Here is a 19,779-nt window from a genome sequence, read left to right on the forward strand (position 1 = left end):
GACAATAGAGGCGTGTTCCGATATTTGTGAGCACCTTGGCCGCTCCGATATATCTGAAGGCGACTGTACATGATTAGGATAAACCACTATTAGGTAGGTACATAATTATCATCAAGAGATATTTACTACATTTTTCCTTTATTTGATGGTTAATGCCAAGGATAACTGAATTATTTCTAGAACATGATTTATGGACAACCGATGTTCAACAATAAGATCTAAAGTTAACTACCTATTAAGTACAGTCGCCATCAGATATATCGGAGCGGCCAAGGTGCTCACAAATATCGGAACACGCCTCTATTGTCAGGGCGTTAGAGCGCGTGTTCAGATATTGTGAACACCTTGGCCGCTCCGATATATCTGATGGCGACTGTACTATACCAAGCTACATCTATTTGTTACGTAATATTCTTAAGGATTCCATCAATCAATGCTATAATCTAAAGTGGTTTTACGTAAAAACTAGAGCAGTAAGTAAGCGAAAAAGAATGGAAAAATTTCTTGGCGCTTACTATTGTCTACCTATTTACTTACAAAATGAAATTATGTTACTTGTGACCATGGTCGGAAAAATTTTAACAGGGAAATTTAAGTGTGTATATTTTCCTCGTGGGAGATTAGAGGTTTTATATAGGATTTTTAAGGTGTTCGGATATTACTTTGGATCTCCTTATGCGAATTGCGTACAACTTTCTTGACATGTTTTCTCCCATTATTTAGGTTTTCTGCATTTGTATCCCTGATAATTGGGTAATATATAATTTACAATATAGAGTACCGTAAAATGGGGTGAGTAGGGTCAAAACTGAAATTCAAACCTCGATAGCATTTTATTTTTACATATGAAAACTGAATGGTGTATATAATAAGTGTTACGGACGTTTGTATTTTAGTTTTTATTTTATTTTGGGTAGTTCCATTTCATAACTTTGACGATAAAGAGGAAAACCCACCTCACCCCGTAGTGCCTCGTATTTGGGGCGAGAGGAGTTTTCATACAAAGGTGATTTTGGAAGATTGTTGGATCGATTTTTTTTTATTATGCGTATTACTATAACTCCATTTTAAATTGGAATACATTATTTTTGTAACAGTAGCCTTAAAATCCTTTCTCACCCCCCTCTCAAACCTTCTCTCCCCATTCATAACCCACCTCTCCCCGCGAAACCTACTCACCCCGTTTTACGGTATAGAATAGACATTATACGTAGTTACGCAACTTTTTAGTAGAAGGTAATTTACCTAGTTAATGTTATGTTAAGAAATGAATTAGAGCTCATAGTAAGGGCACAGCCTGAATAAAGATGGAAATCTACAGTCCGTAAGGAAATCCGAGCTTGACGCGTGAAATACGTTTACAAAAGAAAGGTCACATGTCCAGACCGTCGTGTACACTGCCCTCATTATCTGCTGACGCAACGTATAAAGGTTGGAGCTTGTTGGAGCACACCCAACCTTTCGTTTTGCAATTTACAGTTTAAGGTAACTCACCCTAGACCGGGCCGGGGCCGGACCGGAGCTCACGCTAGACCGGGCCGAACCCGGGCCGAGGCGTCCGACATGACATGTCATTTTCTATGACGGCTGATCGGTGATCACGTGGTGATTTCCATAGAAAACGAAGCGCCGGAAGCTCCGGCCCGGTCTAACGTGAGTCATCCGTAATTGTCATGAATTCCGCGTTCAAATTACACTAGGCTACGAAAAGTCTCAAAGTTGGCACAGTGTTATTTTCTTCTTAGCTGTCGCATGTGATGTTTTCGAGATACACAGAATGACGCACAAATCTCGAGATTTAGGTGACGAATGGTGCCTTATCTTGAGGACGCTTTTACAAGGTTTTAACCAACTTAAAAAAAGGTAGGAAGGTTCTCTATCCGGTTCTATTTACAAAGTAAAGTACGAGGGTAGCAAGCAAAATAGCATGGCCACGTTATGAATGACTTATAAAGTGGCCATGCAATTTTGCGGCTGTGTCACTCAGAACTGCGTCATTTAATTTAAGTATAAACGAATTTTAACACCCGACGGAAAAAGCGGGGTGCTATAAGTTAAATGTGTGTAGGTATACATAATATCTATCTGTGTGTTTGTGGTATTTAATGATTCCAATGAATCAATGTGAGTGCGGGTTTTTTTAATAGAAATTGTTGTCTGTCGAAATGTTTCAACTCGTTAGGTAATAAGTAACGCTTTAATTTTGTTGGGGTTTTCAACGTTAAAGGTTATAAAAATCATTGGGATACCTATGTACCTATTTGGTACCTATACAAGAAGCAAAATTAGAAACTTTAAATTCCATTGACCGTTTCGGTTCCCGTTTAGTACAATGGACCATGACCAGTCAGCATGTCGCACTCGTACTGCTAGAGTCCGTCTAATCTAACTTTGCATCGACATGAATAGAATAAAATAAAGTGAGGGGTGCCATTATAAATGTCATCATCATCGTCCTCGCGTTATCCCAGCATTTTGCCACGGCTCATGGGAGCCTGATGGGGTCCACTTGACCACTAATCCTAAGAATTGGCGTAGGCACTAAGTAGTTTTTACGAAAGCGACTGCCATCTGACCAGAGGGGAAACAAGGCCTTATTGGGGTTGTCGCATTTCCATTAAATATGGCATTAATGATGTCATTACCACACTTTGTCGTTGTAAATGTCATGCAGAGTTATCTTGGTGCGATTTTAAGTCATCTAAGTGTGTAAAAGTCAACTAATCATCAGAACGCATTGCTATTCCAGCTGAGTCCGTCCGTGTTTCATGATACCTATTCAGTGGTCACTGCCTTCATTTCTCAGGCTCAGCCACACAATACGAAAATGACCACAATGGGATGGATGTCAGTAGATCTGGCAGCGACTTTATTTGTATACGTAATACTTGAAAAGATTTATTTGTGTAGGCTGCAAAGAAAACGTAAGTAGGTAGGTAACAGTGGCGGATTTGCCTTAAGCCTTAATATGATCGGTGCTGAGAAAGGGGCGGCTACATGGCTTGGGGCCTAGAGCGGCAAAAACTGCTAATCCGCCACTGGTAGGTAACTATTAATAATCTTTCTCTTTTTAATTCACTCGTTTTTAATTCTATTTAGTAGAATTTAAATGCCTAGTAATGGAGATATTATTGAACGAAATACACGAAATCGAGCGGTCGAAATTCAAAAATCGGCCCCCAGAACGACAACTTCATAGGCGTACCTATTGTCAAAGTAGATTTAGTAGTCACAGTAAATTTACTGCCATTTTTCGACACATGATTCAAACTTTTAGAACGCTATTTGACTTTGATCCTTTATTTTATTATGTCACTGATATGTGTTAAATTTGTTATATATCAAAAAGTGTCGCATTCTACTCGAGCATATACCAAAGGTATGGCGCCATTTTTTCGAGTGATAATGTGTCGAAAGATGGCAGTAAATTTACTGTGACTACAAAATTTACTTTGACAATATGCTTCTATTTAAAGAACTGCTAAAGTCTCGAGTGGCTATGACCACAACATAATATAGGTATATAATACAAGAGTCTTACGGCGCGGCGCCAGCTATCTTGTAAAAGACGTAACCAGACCTCTTAATAACTCAGTGTTCCGTTTCGCATTATAACTACCATGCACGTAATAATAATTTATAATGCTTTACCGTTTGCTGTTCGAGCTATTTTGCTACGTAGTTTAAATAAATGAGCCATCACGGCTTCGTAAGGTAGTGTTGTGAAATATCCTTTTACGAGTATATCCACATACTTATCATAAATAAACCCTCTGTGATGCTTTCAAAAATATAACGTTTAAAATACATACGCTGCACAATTAGCTTATCTTTCAGCTGCAGAGTTAACTTAAGTCTAAAAAATTTGTAAATAAATAGCTATGGTAAAACGATATGGAATATGTTTTAGAGTGTTGTTCGAACTATCTGAGAGATTTCGTTGTTAATACCCAACGCTAACTAGGTAACGGTAGTATTTGCTGGAGCCCTAATATTCCCCTACTATTCGCTACAAACCTAACCTGCGCAGACCTGTGGGGTACTACTCTCGCCGCCCCCATTGGGAAAAGAACGGACCCTGCAGGAGTTAAATACTATTATTAGTAGATAACTCCTGCAACTCCTCCTGCACTCAAAACATTCTGTAATAGCGTTATTGTTTTGCTGCAAGTTAACTTCTCTTCTGTATTCTTGCTTTTCTCTATCCTTATTTCTGTAAACTTCCTTTCCTTTTCGTCCTTGGTGGTGACGTGACCCTTTCGGCCACGACACCAATCTTTTCACAAAAAAGCAGTCGCTGGTCACTATGTCGACCAAACTGTATAATTAATAAAAAAAAAATTGCTGGAGCCTACGTAAGAACATGTCACTTGTATTTAAACTCTTACAATGCAATAGGTAAAATCTTAACACAATGAATGAATTGTAAAGGGGTTTTGATCTGCAGTTTTTGTTCAGTAGGTAGGTATTCTTTAATAAAATAAACGTGCAAGTGCCACGTGAACACCATGAAACCACCGGTTTAACCAAAGAAGCTACAAAAAAGTTTTAAAATCCTTGGTAGAAACAATGCCATAAAAATCCCAATAGAATCATTTTTTCCTCGTTTCTTTGCTAGAAACCGCGCAAGTGAAATCAATGCAGCAAACTCTTATTCGCTTGACCTTTTTATATAAACCCTACAATCCTTTTCTTTCGTCGATGTAAAGCATTGATTGTAAGAAAACACTTTTTTGGCCGCATTTATTTAATTGTTGCGTTTTTTGTTTCGTCAGATTTTGATAAAATTTGGTAGGTATATTTGAAAAGCTTTCCATTCTGCGTGGATTATATCGGGTGGAACAGACCGAAGAACTTTTACGCAAACGGGGAATTGTTTAGGCTACGTACCTACTTTATTTTTCAATTATTAATCACGTTAATATTTCTAAACGTTTTTGAGATCCATTTTGTTAAACATTATTGCAAATATCTGTATGTTTCAACCCTAGCAAGTAGATCCTATTGAATGACATGACATGTGTCAATTTAAAATGTAAGTAAATAACTTTGTAGGGTTGTCACTGTTATAAAAATATTTCATTTAAATGATTTCGTTTTTTTAATCCTTAAGCCTTACGATTATAATAACTCTATTGTAGACCACTAAGATATATAACACTATACTTTCAGCACAGTCCATAAAAATGTTGCACCCTGTATACGAAATCTCAATCTCATCTCTGTCAGGCGTGGCCCACTCCGCGGTTTCGTCGCTTTGCAAAGACGCGTTTTGTTAGAGAGTGAATCTTCTGTGTCTCTGCATACAAATATGAATGCAGGAGTGCTAAGCTCATGGTTTTGTTTTGCTGACCGTAATTCATGTAGGTACCTAACAATTCCTCATAATAGAGTCCACTACACTAAGGATGCTCAGAAAGTAAGTATACCCTTAGGTAGACTTAACACGACAGCACTCAAGTGTAACCGCTCAACTCACTCAACTTCCAATTTTAACCGAACAGAAAGTTTGATGGTAGTGTACAAAAAAATTACATCTCTTCTCCTTTCCAACCTGTTACTCCCTGCTGGGGGGTAGGGCTCGAATCTTTTTCTTCCACTGACTCCGGTCCTGGGCAGCTTGGGTAGCCTCCTCCCACCCCATCCCCAATACACCCAGCTCTTGCTCCACAGAACGGCGCCAAGTAGATTTAGTACGACCATCACCAGGGAAACCCCTTTGCCGGGCATCTTCCAGCTCAGGGCCACTTTGGATAAGTTTTTTTTTGTGTTACCTATAATAGGGATGAGGGATGATGACAAATGTTGAATTTTATAACAAAATCTAGTAAAATAGATAGCAAATGAGCAATTTATCACATATTGTGGATATTAAAAAAATATATGGAAATAATACAAAAATACAGCACCTGAAAGTTTCAAAATTTAAGTTTTTTTTAAGTGCCAAAAACGAAATAAGTAAGGATACCATTCGGATCCTTACATTTTATCAAAAAGAAGATTGTATAGCAATTATGTATATACATAAACGCAATATTTCACCGACAAAAACGCAATTTTCTTGTTTTGTTCATACTCTTCATACTTCAAGATGGACTCTCAGTGACCTTGACGTCACGGTCACTTATCGTTTTGTTAGGGGCGTTTCGCGAGTGAAGTACGACTGTTGGATTTTGACTATCATTTCTGACTTTTGTATTGCTTTAATGCAATGGCTCTCATATAGACATTTGATCCTAAAAACAAACCTGATTGATTGATACCATAAATGAAAATTTGTCTTCTAGCCTATTAAAGTTTCGCCAAACTAGTAAGTGGGTGTCAGGTTTCCTGAGGATATGCCCAATCCAATGCCATTTCCGCGTCTGGATCTCCTAAATACAAAAATAAAATATACATAATCTGATGATAACTTTTAAAGTAAGTGTGACAGGGAGGCAACACACGTCGAACGTGGTTCGCGGTAGACCCTCTGTTACTAGGGTATATCCTGATACAGGGTAACAGAGGGCGCTTTCTTTACTTAAGTATCTCAACTCTATAGAGTTATATAAGTAAAGAAAGGAATTTATCAGTACTGCTAGACGAAAATAGATGTCGCGGCAAACGAAAACTCTAATGCTTAACAATTTTCAGCTGATATTATAGATTAACTGAAAGTCTATTTTCAACTCCTTCTGCTTATAATATTGGTTGTAAATTGTTTTAATAACATTTTTCGTCAGTAGCGACACTTGTGGCATCTGGTGTCAAGTAGCGGTACTGATAGTTCCACTACTTGACGTTAGATGTCGACTACGAAATAACTCGCGTTTTGGTAAGAAAACTGATGTATGGAGTCAAAGAGTAAAGTAAGTATATAGGTAAAGAGAGCCCTCTTGAAGCATTTTATGGAAACTCATTTGAAAGCGCCATCTCTGATTGTCCCCCGAAACTAAGTATGTATGTGTGCGTGCACAACTACATATGCATCCATACGTGTACTTTCGTCCCACATAATATTAGGTCTACTTGGTCGGTTTACAAGTCCATTTTTGTTTGGTTTCTTGTAACAAATAACTTTAATTGTTTACAAGAAAATAAACAAAAAATGTACTTGTAAACCGCCCAAGTAGACCTAACATTATGTGGAAAAGGTTAATGTTATCAATAATGGAACAAAAAAACAGAATATTAAAGTAAAATGTTTATTGCTTTAATTTTGTTGATAGCGTAAGTAATTAAATAAGTGCAGGGAAAATAGTAACAGAGACAACAGAGTAAGTGTACTCGTAAACTTGTTCTCTTTACCTCTCGTGCTTATATCGAGGTCAAAACATGCGAAATATTCCAAAATTAGTAGTGTATAGAGAGATTTAAAAAGTGGAATCTTGACCGTTGCAGAGTCACGAGAAGCGAGCAAACTTTGCTGCCGAGAGTAATACATGTTTTACACCACATTATCGCTAGGAAAGTACAATTTTAGGTAAACAATAGAAAAGAAAGCGTGAGGTAAAAAAGCATTCACACACAAGAAAATACATGTTAATAAGAAAATAACACAGAACACAAAATAACAAACACAATACACAACACATAAATCAGCGAATGCAGAGAACTGGAATTACTTCTCAACGACAAGGCGGAGCAACAGAGATACAACTCAACGCACTTTCTGGGGGTTTTCACAACAGGGCATGTGTTTTCATTCGGGCTATAATCGAATTTCCTCCAGAATCATAACGAATAAAATGGCTCAACCATCACTAAAATATTTTAAATTTAGGTACCCTCTTCCAGTGACAGCAAAAAAATTGCATGTCTTGGCATGGTCTTGGCGATTATGCATGTGTTGCCAGCATAAACAAACAGCATAATTAATCACATTTTAACAAAATTCTTATTTTGTCGCAAAATTAATTGAAAATTATAATAATTACAAATATTAATTCGTACTTATTTTAATTTAAATATTAATGCCACTAAAATTATATAAATTTTATAGTGACATCTGGTGACGTAGTTTGTGTAATCGGAAGTCAACTAATGTTGTCGGGAGCAAGATATAGAAGTCGCCTGTATCTTTACTGACGTTAACTACATTCCTAGTGTCCCCCCCCTGTATGGAGTTACCAGTCTTTCTTTACTTATATTACCTAATCGCGTTCGGGTATTCTCGGCTCCGTTCGGCTTAGCATTGCTCCGATCAATTATTAGGGTTCGCACAACTTGACGTCCCTTTGCGTCTACGACCACAGATAAGATCTCTTTAATTTTGACAACCCAAAATAGCCGAAAGGGATAGTGCCATACATTAGAAAGAGACAGCATGATTCGTCCCTGAACCGCTATCAAACTTCGGTTTTGTAGGAAGTTTCTTTTCTGTACGGTAGTACTAGTACTTATTCTGTGTCTGTAGGTACCTACTTAAATAGGTTCTGTGTATTAATTAATCTGACTAAATTGTAAAATCAAACCATCCGCTGCCTGTTTTTGTAAGTGATAGATTTGTAGAATCAATGGAGTTTTGTCACTCGTCTTTATTTATACCTATCTCTGGTTCTAAGTCAAATTAGCAAGAGGAACTGTCTGAAACGACGCAATCTCGCCACCTGTCGGCTATATCCCCGTATTTGAACTGAATTAATCTTGCTTAATTTCTCTAGGGTTATATCAGGAGCAAGACGTTACGGGGCCGTATTTAATTACATACATAGAGATACATGCTTACTAATGTCTTTACCTAGGTATTATGTGTTTGTTTATATATTATGAATAGTATGAACTTAAATCAATACCACTTCGACTATTGATTATAATTATAATTATAATAAATGAACTTGCTGAATAATTTTTTTTTGCATCATGCTTTCATCTAAAACAACTAGCCGAATAAACGCCTACAAATAATTAGAAGCAAAGTTTTGCGGAATCGTCAAAACGCTCAATAAGTTTAATTTTCAACACATTCACCGCCAACGTTTCTGTAGCGCTACGCTACGAGCAGCTCGTAGCCGATCCCAGCGTTTTCGCGCTTTGTAGAGGAAAGCGAAAACGAACAGAGAACTGAGAGAACCCGCCGTGCGGGTTTCCAGCACTCAATGTGTTAAGGGCTCTTTGCGATGGATTAAATTCGTTGCACCTTGCACATCATCACCAATGTATCGCAAAACGCATGCGATTTGTTGCAAGGTTAACGGAGCCCTTAACCGGCGACATTAAATACCTCCGTTGGTTTTTTTTATCACAGAAGGTCTTCAGAATGTACGTATTCCACTGTAAAATCGAATGAACTAAATCGATTTTGATGAATTAGGTGTAATTAGAAAAAAGTAGGACTTCTAATACAAAAAAAAAAACAAATAAAAAAAATTAAACTTTTTGCCGTCCGCGTTTTCCAAAAACTTGTATTTAATTTTGATTGAACATGAGGCTGATTGTTCAAAAATACTTATTGCCTGTGCCTCGCCAACTGAACAGTCATCACGGCATAGACAAGCGTCATTATTGTTTGACGTTTGTATTTCCAATTTTGCTTTTCATCGTACGCTAAGCGTACAATATTGTGAATATCGGTGATATTATCAATTAAGAACTCTTCTTAACAATGGTAAGTAATTTATAATCGCTTAATAACTTTAAGTCCTATGTATATATTGCAAATCCAGCAATCTATAAACTTAAAACTTGCATTGTCACCGGAAGAGTTACCAATGTAAAACTCGATTAGTGAAGGATTTTCTCGTTCTAGACTCAATCCGTTTATTGAATGATTATAAAATATAATGAAAGTAATATATTTCACACCTTTTAAATGTATTCTCACATAAAACTTCTTCAAATGTAACCTTAACCTCAAAAAAGTTTTCTTTGTAATTTTTTACAAATTAAAAGTAGTAAAACGGACAGTTAGCTGCAACCAATTCTTTTTAGTGTAATGCTCTTCCAAATTTTACTTTATTTACGTTCCGTTTACTACAGTTAACAGCCAGTACAATTTTTTTCTTACTTTCACAGTTCAGAAACCAGTATGACAGTGATGTCACAGTCTGGAGTCCCCAGGGCCGTATCCACCAGGTGGAATACGCTATGGAAGCCGTCAAGCTAGGTTCGGCGACTGTAGCCCTGAAGAATAAGGAGTTTGCAGTATTGATAGCTTTAAAACGGGCTGTCAGTGAGTTATCGGCATATCAGAAGAAGATTATTCCTATTGATGAGCATATTGGGATTTCTATCTCAGGATTAACTGCTGATGCTAGAATGTTAAGGTAAGAATTTCTCCGAGTGACTTTATTAGGACCTGAATCATAAAAAAATTATCTGTAATCATCAGTTAATGCAATTTTTTTATAGGTATTCATCCGGCATAACATTCTGGCACTAAACTTTTAACCTTAGCAGTAAACTAAAATAAGCAGTCTTGGTAAACTATGAGTTTAATGAATCAGTGTCAAATGCCTGTCATAAATATAATATATAATCTGACATTCCAGCCGCTACATGCGCACAGAGTGCCTAAACTACCGCTACTCCCACGACTCTCCGATGCCCGTGGGCCGCCTCATATCCATGGTTGGCAACAAGATGCAGATCTGCACGCAGCGGTACGACAAGCGGCCGCTCGGGGTCGGCTTGCTGGTTGCTGGTTATGATGTAAGTACTTAACCAGAGCCTATTGTGATGGATAGAATTTTTTATACCAGAACTGTGGCAAACAATTGTATAGCCTGTTTGGTTTGCCTTTCTTTCCATAGTTCCATACATTAAATACAAGTAATATAACTCACGGTTTAGGGGTCCAGGCACATGCTCTGGTCCAGGTTCGCGTTGACAGACTGCTTTTCACAACTACCTCACTTTGTACATAAATGTCAAAGTCTACCCTCATTGTCTATACATAACATACCTCCCCCATCAAGAGAGTTCACTATTTTATAAAGTTCACTAACACTATTTTCTAACCCTACACTATGCTACTGTTACACTACTTTAACACTTCTACTATTCCTCCTCCGTCTCTACATCTCTACATTCAGACAGCTCTGATTTACTGCCGTTATCGCTATCCGCTAGGGCTATTCTCTTATAATCGGGTGAGTCTGGGGGTGTGGTCTGTCTAGCACGCTTGTGGCTGCTGGATGCGGTATTTTGTGGGTCTCCGTGTATCGTGATGTCCTGGGGTCCGGACGCACCTATGATATCCGCCCAACGATGAGGTGACGGTATCGCAATACGTGTATCCTCGTCCTCGTCATCCGTAGCATCATCGGTTGCCTCAGGAACCTTCCGTTGTCCTTCTCCCCCGCAACCGAGCATTTGATTGATGTGTCGTACTAACAGCTTATCGTTCCATTTCACTAAGTATCTGCAGACTCCTAGTCGCTTTTCCACCGTCGCTTTCAACCAGCGTGGTCCACCGCAGTAGTTCTTTACGTACACTGACTGTCCAGTTTTAAACTCCCTGTTTTTTGTCTCGCTATTCTTCTCTATTATTTTTTCCTTATCATCACATCTGAAAGACAGGGGGTTCAATCTATCGAACTTTGTTCTAAAGCGCCTGTTGTTCAGGAGCTCAGCCGGAGTTTTATCATTGACGCTATTGGGTGTGGTACGTAAACCATACAGTATCGCTGGTAATCTCGCTTCCCATGGCCCAGATGTCATTTTCCTTAATTTAGCCTTCACTGTCTGCACCGTTTTTTCCGCTTGACCGTTGGTCGCAGGATGGTAAGGAGCGGACAGAACTTGTCTGATCCCTTGGGACTCTAAGTATTTCCGGAACTCCTCTGAAACAAAACTTCTTCCATTATCACTCACAAGTACATTGGGAAGACCTTGTTCTGCAAAAACATTCCGCAATATTAAGGTAGAGCTACTTATATCTGGTACGATTTTGACCTCTGGCCACTTAGAATAAGCGTCAATTACTATTAAAAATGTCTTTCCTTGAAATGGCCCAGCGTAATCCATATGAAGTCTAGACCATGCTTTATCTGGCTTTATCCAATGATGGGCAACTTTAGATGGCATATTTCGATTTTCTGCACACACGTTACAGCTCTTCACCATGTCTTCAATCTGTTTATCCATCGCAGGCCACCAAAAATAGCTTCTCGCCATAGCCTTTGTGATCACAATACCGTCGTGATTCATATGTAGCTCCTCCAGCACTTTTCCTCGCATCTTCTCTGGTATAACCACTCTATTTCCCCATAAAATGCAATCCTTATACATGGAAAACTCGTCTCGCTTTTGCCAGTAAACCTTATACTCGTCATCGGTCTTCCCGGGCCATCCGTTACGTATCCAATATAATATTTTACTGAGACACTTATCCTTTTTTGTCAAGTTAGCCACTTCTATGGCAGAGAACTCCAATTCAATGGGTGTCTCCTCTATTAGTAGAATTCCTAAATAATCCTCTTCCGGTGTTTGTGTACCTGCTGGACCTGGCCATCGACTGAGTGCATCTGCATTTCCAATTTTTTTTCCCTCAACATATTGTATTTCATAGTCATAAGAGTTAAGAAGAAGTGCCCACCTTAACATCCTAGGTGATATAATGTTGGGTATAGTACCTCTTTGAATCGAATATCCCCAACAAAGGCTTATGATCTGTCTTGATAATCACTCTTCGACCACTTATAAACTGATGAAATTTCTTCAAGCCAAATATTATAGCAGCTGCTTCCTTGTCTATTTGTGCATAATTACGTTCATGTGCGTTCATGGTTCTCGAGGCAAACATTACGGGTCTGATACTTCCATCAGCCATCTCGTGTTCTAACACTGCTCCCAGTCCGTACTGTGAAGCGTCACAAGATAAAATAAGCTTCTTTTTCACGTCATAATGCACCAGAGTATCTTTACTGGAAAGCATTTTCCTTAGCTTTTCGAATGAATTTTGATGTGATTTTCCCCATTTCCATTTTGCGTCTTTATATCAAGTAATCTGTACAATGGCTCAGAAATCGACGCCTTGTGTGGCAAAAATCTATCATAAAAATTTATCAGCCCCAGGAATGCTTGAAGCTCCTTTACGTTACGCGGTGCTGGCGTCTTCTCAATCTCACGAATCTTCTCCTCGCAAGGATGAATACCAAATTCGTCAATCATAAAACCTAAAAACTGCACACTCCTGGCAGCAAATTTACATTTGTTTTTCACTCACATTCACTCGCAATCCAGCTTCTTGTAACTTCTGAAGCACTGCCTCGAGCCTCCTATTGTGTTCTTGCACTCCATTGCCAGTCACCACAATATCGTCCAACAGTACGGCTACCCCAGGGATACCAGCCAATAGCGTCGACATGAGTCGTTGGAATATGCCAGGACAAGCCTTTACCCCAAAGGGTAGTCTCTTCATTCTATACAACCCCTTAGGAGTATTAATAGTTAGCAAATTCGCTGTCTCCTCATCTACCATAACCTGGGTGTACGCCCGTTCCAGATCTATCTTTGTAAATAAAATTCCCCCTTGTAATTCCGCAAAAGCTTCACTGAGGGTAGGTAAGGGGTAAGTGTCAGTATCCGTCACGGCATTCACTGTCGCCCTATAATCCCCGCACAGACGTACCTTGCCATCTTGCTTAAGTACTGGAACTATAGGTGTGGCCCATTCGGAATGTGCCGTCGCCTCCAAAACGCCTTCAGCTTCTAGCCTATCCAACTCTTCGTAAATTCAGCCTTTTATTGCGAACGGCACCGGTCTGCTCTTAAAAAAAACAGGCTTTGCCCCTTCTTTTGGCCTAATACACACTACCGGCCCCGTATATTTCCCTAATCCTTCCTGAAATACTCCTGCATAGCGTTTCTGTATCCCTTTCAGTGTAGTGGCCAATTCATCACTGTCAACCTTTACACTATGTACTCCTTCGACATGTATCCCTAGATCCTGGAACCAATTCCGACCAATCAAGCTTGGCCCGTTTCCCTTGGCCACAACTATGGATAAGTTTTTCTTTATCCTCTTATTCTGAACCAAAACTGTCGCTTTACCCATTATACATAGTCTGTTTTCTGTCCATGTCTTTAAAGAAATCCCAACATCATCAAATACTGGGAGCGAGCCCTGCCAAACTATCTTAGCGGTCTGCTCAATTATAAGACTGAAAGCGCACCCGCAGTCTACTTCCATATCTATCCTAGCTCCATTCAGCATCATTTCCATCATATATGCTGGTACTGCACTATCTTGCCTCATATTATTAACTGCAATTTCTTCATATAATCCATTAAAATCAGATTTTGGAGTATTATTTTCTTTTAACTTCAAGCCACAAACCGCCTCGATATGGCCCGTCTTGCCACAGCCATGACATTTGGTCCATCTAAACCTACAGGGGCCTCTATGGGGTCTACCACAACGCACACATGACATCCTTTCTGTCTGCCTTTCATTCCTTTTGTTAGTCAGTTTATTTACTTCCATTGGTACTTCTAAATCACCAGAGACTTGACTAGAAGCCGGAACAATAATACTTGAATCAATCCCTGCCGCCTCATGAGACAAAGCAATCTCACAAGCTTGATCAAATGTCAATGTACTCTGTTGTAACAACTTCTTCTGTACCTCCTTGTCCCTTATACCACATACTAAGCGATCCCGCAGTGTTCGATCCAAATCTTTAAAGTTACAGTCGATGCTCAATTTCCTCAATTGTGCTATAAAGTCCCTAATCTTTTCCCCCTCTTCTTGATACTTTGTATGAAATTTATAAGACTAGATAATTTCATTTGGCTTCGGGTGGAAATGACTGTTCAACTTACTAACAATTGTTGTAAAGGTAACCTCACTTATTTTAGTTGGTGCTATCAGTGATATAATCAGATCATACAAGTTGGGACCACACACAGCTAATAAATTAGCTTTCTTTTTACTATCATCTTCAATCTCACCTGCCTGCAGACAGAAAGTAAACCGTTCTATGTAATTTTTCCAGCAGCCATGTGCCACATCAAACTCCCCAAACTTGATGCCCATTTTGCCCAGTGATTCCTACTTCTATGCGTTTTTCACTCAAATCACACACTTTACACTGTAATTGCACACGATTGTCCTAGTTTTTCTCGTCGCCACTAATATAACTCACGGTTTAGGGGTCCAGGCACATGCTCTGGTCCAGGTTCGCGTTGACAGACTGCTTTTCACAACTACCTCACACCTCACTTTGTACACAAATGTCAAAGTCTACCCTCATTGTCTATACATAACAACAAGGATTGTGTTATGAACATTTCAAACAGCCAACATGTAGAGTCCCTTTCATTTATTTAATTATTATTTTTATATTGTTTAACCCTTTGAACGCCACGCCTCTCATTTGTGCGGCGTGTCATCCTGAACCTTGTCGGAATGCACGAAGGTTGATATTGGGCTGAAGCCACGCGCGTTAGCCGCAGTCAAATTGTTGAATTGTGTCCGAGTATATAGGTATTTAGTGTAGTTAATAATAATATGTCTAAAGGTAAGGTCTAACGTAGCCAACGCTACTTTCAGGACCAAGGCCCGCACATCTACCAGACCTGCCCATCTGCTCTCTACTTCGACTGCCGCGCCATGGCCATCGGCGCGCGCTCGCAGTCCGCCAGGACATACCTCGAGAAACACCTCAACGCCTTCCAGGTAGGCTATAACTAATATGTGCCGGAGGCCCCCACAACTACCAGACAACCTGCCTCCACTCGTATTGAGGATTGGTTGTAGATTTGGACTCCACATCACATAAACCTTGGTTACCTGGAAGGTGCGGGCGGCAGGCGTACGGCGCCGCACCTTCCCCGCCGCCGCACGTCGTCCCGCCCCGTCGCCCCCGTACCGCGCAGGCGAGGACTCAGTGAAGCGGTTGGTCTATGAAATGAAAATCTTTATTTCAGGCAACTAATGGCCCATACATAAATACCTTAAAACTAGCATACATATTATATAAAAATATATTTTATAACTTAACTTTAAAAAACTAAACACTACATATCACATTATGGCTGCGATGCATTACGCAACCCCGCAGTGTCAGGGAGCCGGCCGCGGAACCGCCGAAACTTGACACCCTTCGGCCAAAACTCCTCCTTGGTGAAGGTCGCTAGATGGTCAGTCGGAACGATCACCATAAACGAATTAAAATTCGCATTGTGTCGAGATTCCAACTTCGCGACCCTCAGGATGAATCCGGTCTTCGTTTTCACATACTTATAGTTATAGTGACAGTGCGGTTTTTTCGTTATTAACTTGTATATTATCTGTTTCAGGATTGTGACCTTCATGAGCTGGTAGCTCACGGCTTGAGGGCTCTGAGAGACACGCTGCCCAATGAAGTGGATCTTAATACCAAGGTGAGTGATCGAAAATAACTGATTTGCAAGACCGAAGTGATCCCATAAGCGTACCGCGAACAAAGTTTTGTGCTGTACACTAAATATGCAAATAATGTTTATGAACTGTTAAATTTTATTGTAAAACTGTATTTTAAGATTCAATTTAACCGTGACTAGAATGAGTGACATAATTACTATTGTAGAAAATGTAATGGAGATTTATGTTCATTGGCAGTTTTGTTGTAACTTCATTTAGAAAACTAATGAAAAACAGTAAATTTGGACACAAAAGTTGGAGGAGGAGAGAATCAACTACTACTCAACTACAACTACTACAACCACTAGACATGTCTCCACTATCATTTTTTCGTCTTTGTAAATATAGCTAAGGATGGTATGCCATCTGTCCAATATCTTGGTTCAATGTGTTCAATTTGCGTCTCACATTTTGCTTAATGAGAGAGTGGAAAGGTGGAATACCACTCACAGCCGGACGAAAAAAAATGACAGCGTTATCATATTTTTTCGGATGGGATTAAATTTTTGAATCTGTTTGGGCTCCGAGCTGGACCATCGGGCATTCTGAAAACGTTAAAGGGCTCGTTATCCGGCTTTAACTTTTATTTAGGTGGATCATCGACCACTGTTTAAAATAAAAGTATTGAATTTTCAGAACGTCTCCATCGCCATCGTGGGTCCCAAGACCCCGCTGCGCATCAGCGACTCGGCCGAGCTCGCGCAGCTGCTGGCGCTCGTGGAGGGCGAGGAGCGGCGCGGGGGGGGCGCGGCCGCCACCGGCGACGCGGGGCCGGCCGCGCCGCCCGAGGGGGAGGGGGACGACAAGGACAGGGAGCCGCAGCCCGCGGTGAGTGAACGAGATAGATAGCTCCGCATCAGGTTTCATGGCTCTTCTTGTCGATGCGAGCAGCGACGCGGGGCCGGCCGCGCCGCCCGAGGGGGAGGGGGACGACAAGGACAGGGAGCCGCAGCCCGCGGTGAGTAAAAGAGATAAATAGCTCCGCATCAGATTTCATGGCAGGGGTGCGAAACTCCCGACTTCGGCCAAACTCGGCTCCGCTCGGCTCAGCATTGCTCCGAGCGATTATTAGGGTTGGCACCACTTGACTTCCTTTTGCGTGCACGACCACAGATAAGATAATCACTTGAATTTTGACAACCCTAAATAACCGAAAGGCATAGTGCCATATATTAGAAAGGGATAGCACGATTCGACCCTGAACCGCTGTCAAACTTCGGTTTTGTAGGAAGTTTCCTTTCTGTACGGCAGTACTATTATTTATTCTGTGTTCATGGCTCTTATTGTCGATGCGAGGAGACGCGGGGCCACAATTATCTGCAACCTTAGTCGACCGTAGTCCGACCGAGATCTTGGTCTCGACATCCTCGGCCAAAAATCGAATCGAGTCAAGATCTCGGTCTCGGCTGTCGGCCAAAATAGGCCGAGATTCTCGCCGAGACCGAGACCAGGCAAGTTATGATTGGTAAACTTGAATTAACCGCACCCGGGCGTCAGTTTCTAAGCCACCCGTTGGTTGCATCGCCCGGTTGGTGTGACATTTCTTGTGATTTTGGTTGGTTTCGTACCTACATTTTAAGCCAATACCAAACCAAACAAAATAACCCAAATTATTAATACTTTTCGAAAAAAAAGTGTATATTGAATAATTTTACAGTTTAGACTCACTTGTTTTTAGTCACTCGCGCGACATGTTTCGGAGAACCGTAAAATTATTCAATGTTAGTATGTCTCACAACATTTTAAATTCGAAGAAGTGTATAGGTTTCGGAGGTTAAAATACATTTTCTTTTCCCCAGGTGGCGATGGACACAGAATAAGCGCCAGCGAACGGCTTCGGCCGGCTGATCTCAGTGACCCAGTGGACACAGTGATTTACAAGACCTCGATGTCCATCTGTCCCTCGGTCCCGACCGTAGCCTTCCTTCCTCCCGCCCGTTGGACACAGAAAGACCTGCCTTGGCCAGTGTTCGAGGTTGCTTGTTAACTGGTACTTTTGAACTAATAGCAACACTTTAAATGACCAGGCCGCTTAGCCAACGTGCCAATCGTTAACGCTCCGTGGCGTAGCGTAGTCATCTCTCTATCACTCTTTCATATTAGTGCGACAGTGACAGTTGCGTTTCTTTCGCTACGGAGCGTCAACGATTGGCATGTTGGCTACGCAGCCAGTGGTCTTTAACATCGTTATTGCATCGACATGAGGTATTGAGGTATTAATGTATCCCTTAAGTCATTGCAATAGGGCTTACGATGGTACACTGACAAGAAACAATTTTTTTCTATGCAGAGCCCGAGAGGGGCCGAAAGGATTTTAACCAAGTATATTTAAGGTCAGAGAAAAGAAATACTAGTCAGATTTAGCCAATTTGAAATGTTTTTTGAGTAAAAATTTATTTCTAATAAGTGTGAAAAGGCACCATCACTGAAACTATAGTCTGTATCTTATGACTATTTGATCATGTAATGTTTTCAACTACCCTCAACTAGCTTAAGGAGCCATTTGAACTCTCAAATTTTGTTTACTTTTATTTAAATACCTAAAGATACAGAGTATAGGTCTAAATCTGATAATGATTTGAAATGTTAGCATCTTAATCTGATTATAGGAATACACCGTTAATTTTTCCTTTGTGTTCCTTCTGGTCACTGTCTATAGAATACCCAATAAAATTCGAAGTATAACCATAATGAGTTTCCAAAATACTGGAACTACCAGTAACTTAATTTGTTGAGCACTGGCCAAGGCAAAACGAAAGTAAAAATTGTATTTTGCATTTTTATTAAGTATCTATTGTTTATTTCTGTGTAAAATAAAGCGCATATCTTTATAATTATCGTATCCTTTTTAATTTACTTACCTATGAATATTAATAAATTAAAAAAATTACCAATACATACCAATTTACCAATGCATGTCATTAATGTACAGTCAGCTGCAGAGATATCTGGACCCCCCTTCCAAACAAAGTTCTATGCCGTGGTAGAATGACATCGATCCCATGCGCCCTCACGCGCAAAGAGGGTGAAACGCTGGAGTGGGTTTAGTGGGTAGGGCCAAATTCTCCCCCTCTCTCGCAAGAAAGGGATAAGGAGCGGCGAGTCCCAAGCACCGTGCGTAAATGCATTCCCACTCCGTCAAAAAAAAGGGGGGAAGGGTCACTTAGCTCTGCAGCTAACTGTACTTGAAAATAAACGGACTGTGCGCTTTAGAGGATCTGCCACCTCGTGAGCTTGAATTGAAAACTTAAGAATTTCGTCTATAAACAGGTGCTGCCCCCTACATTTCACGCGCGCTCTACTGGGCGTTGTAGGGTTTGCCATCTAGTGGCTGCAATCGAAAAGTTTAACATGCCAATAAACTTCGCGCCAATAAATAAACAGGGGACAGTTAATGTATCCTCCGTATAGGCACAGAGCACAGAATAATTAATAGTACTACCGTACAG

General features: G+C 40.3%; 2 protein-coding genes across 2 annotated transcripts in view; both read left to right on the forward strand.

Moving 5' to 3' along the window:
* Nucleotides 1-19,779, forward strand: part of LOC134795220 (transient-receptor-potential-like protein) — a 395,634-nt gene that overhangs the window by 224,458 nt on the left and 151,397 nt on the right. The gene's annotated exons all lie outside the window — the stretch shown is intronic.
* LOC134794821 (proteasome subunit alpha type-1) lies at nucleotides 9,453-19,164 on the forward strand. Its single transcript, XM_063766618.1, has 7 exons — nucleotides 9,453-9,589; nucleotides 9,997-10,247; nucleotides 10,473-10,632; nucleotides 15,479-15,604; nucleotides 16,228-16,311; nucleotides 16,967-17,158; nucleotides 18,130-19,164. Exons 1-7 carry the CDS (start codon nucleotides 9,587-9,589, stop codon nucleotides 18,148-18,150), a joined length of 837 nt encoding a protein of 278 aa, XP_063622688.1. The 5' UTR covers nucleotides 9,453-9,586; the 3' UTR covers nucleotides 18,151-19,164.

The sequence above is a fragment of the Cydia splendana genome, chromosome 11, assembly GCF_910591565.1.
Source record: "Cydia splendana chromosome 11, ilCydSple1.2, whole genome shotgun sequence".
NCBI lineage: Eukaryota > Metazoa > Arthropoda > Insecta > Lepidoptera > Tortricidae > Cydia > Cydia splendana.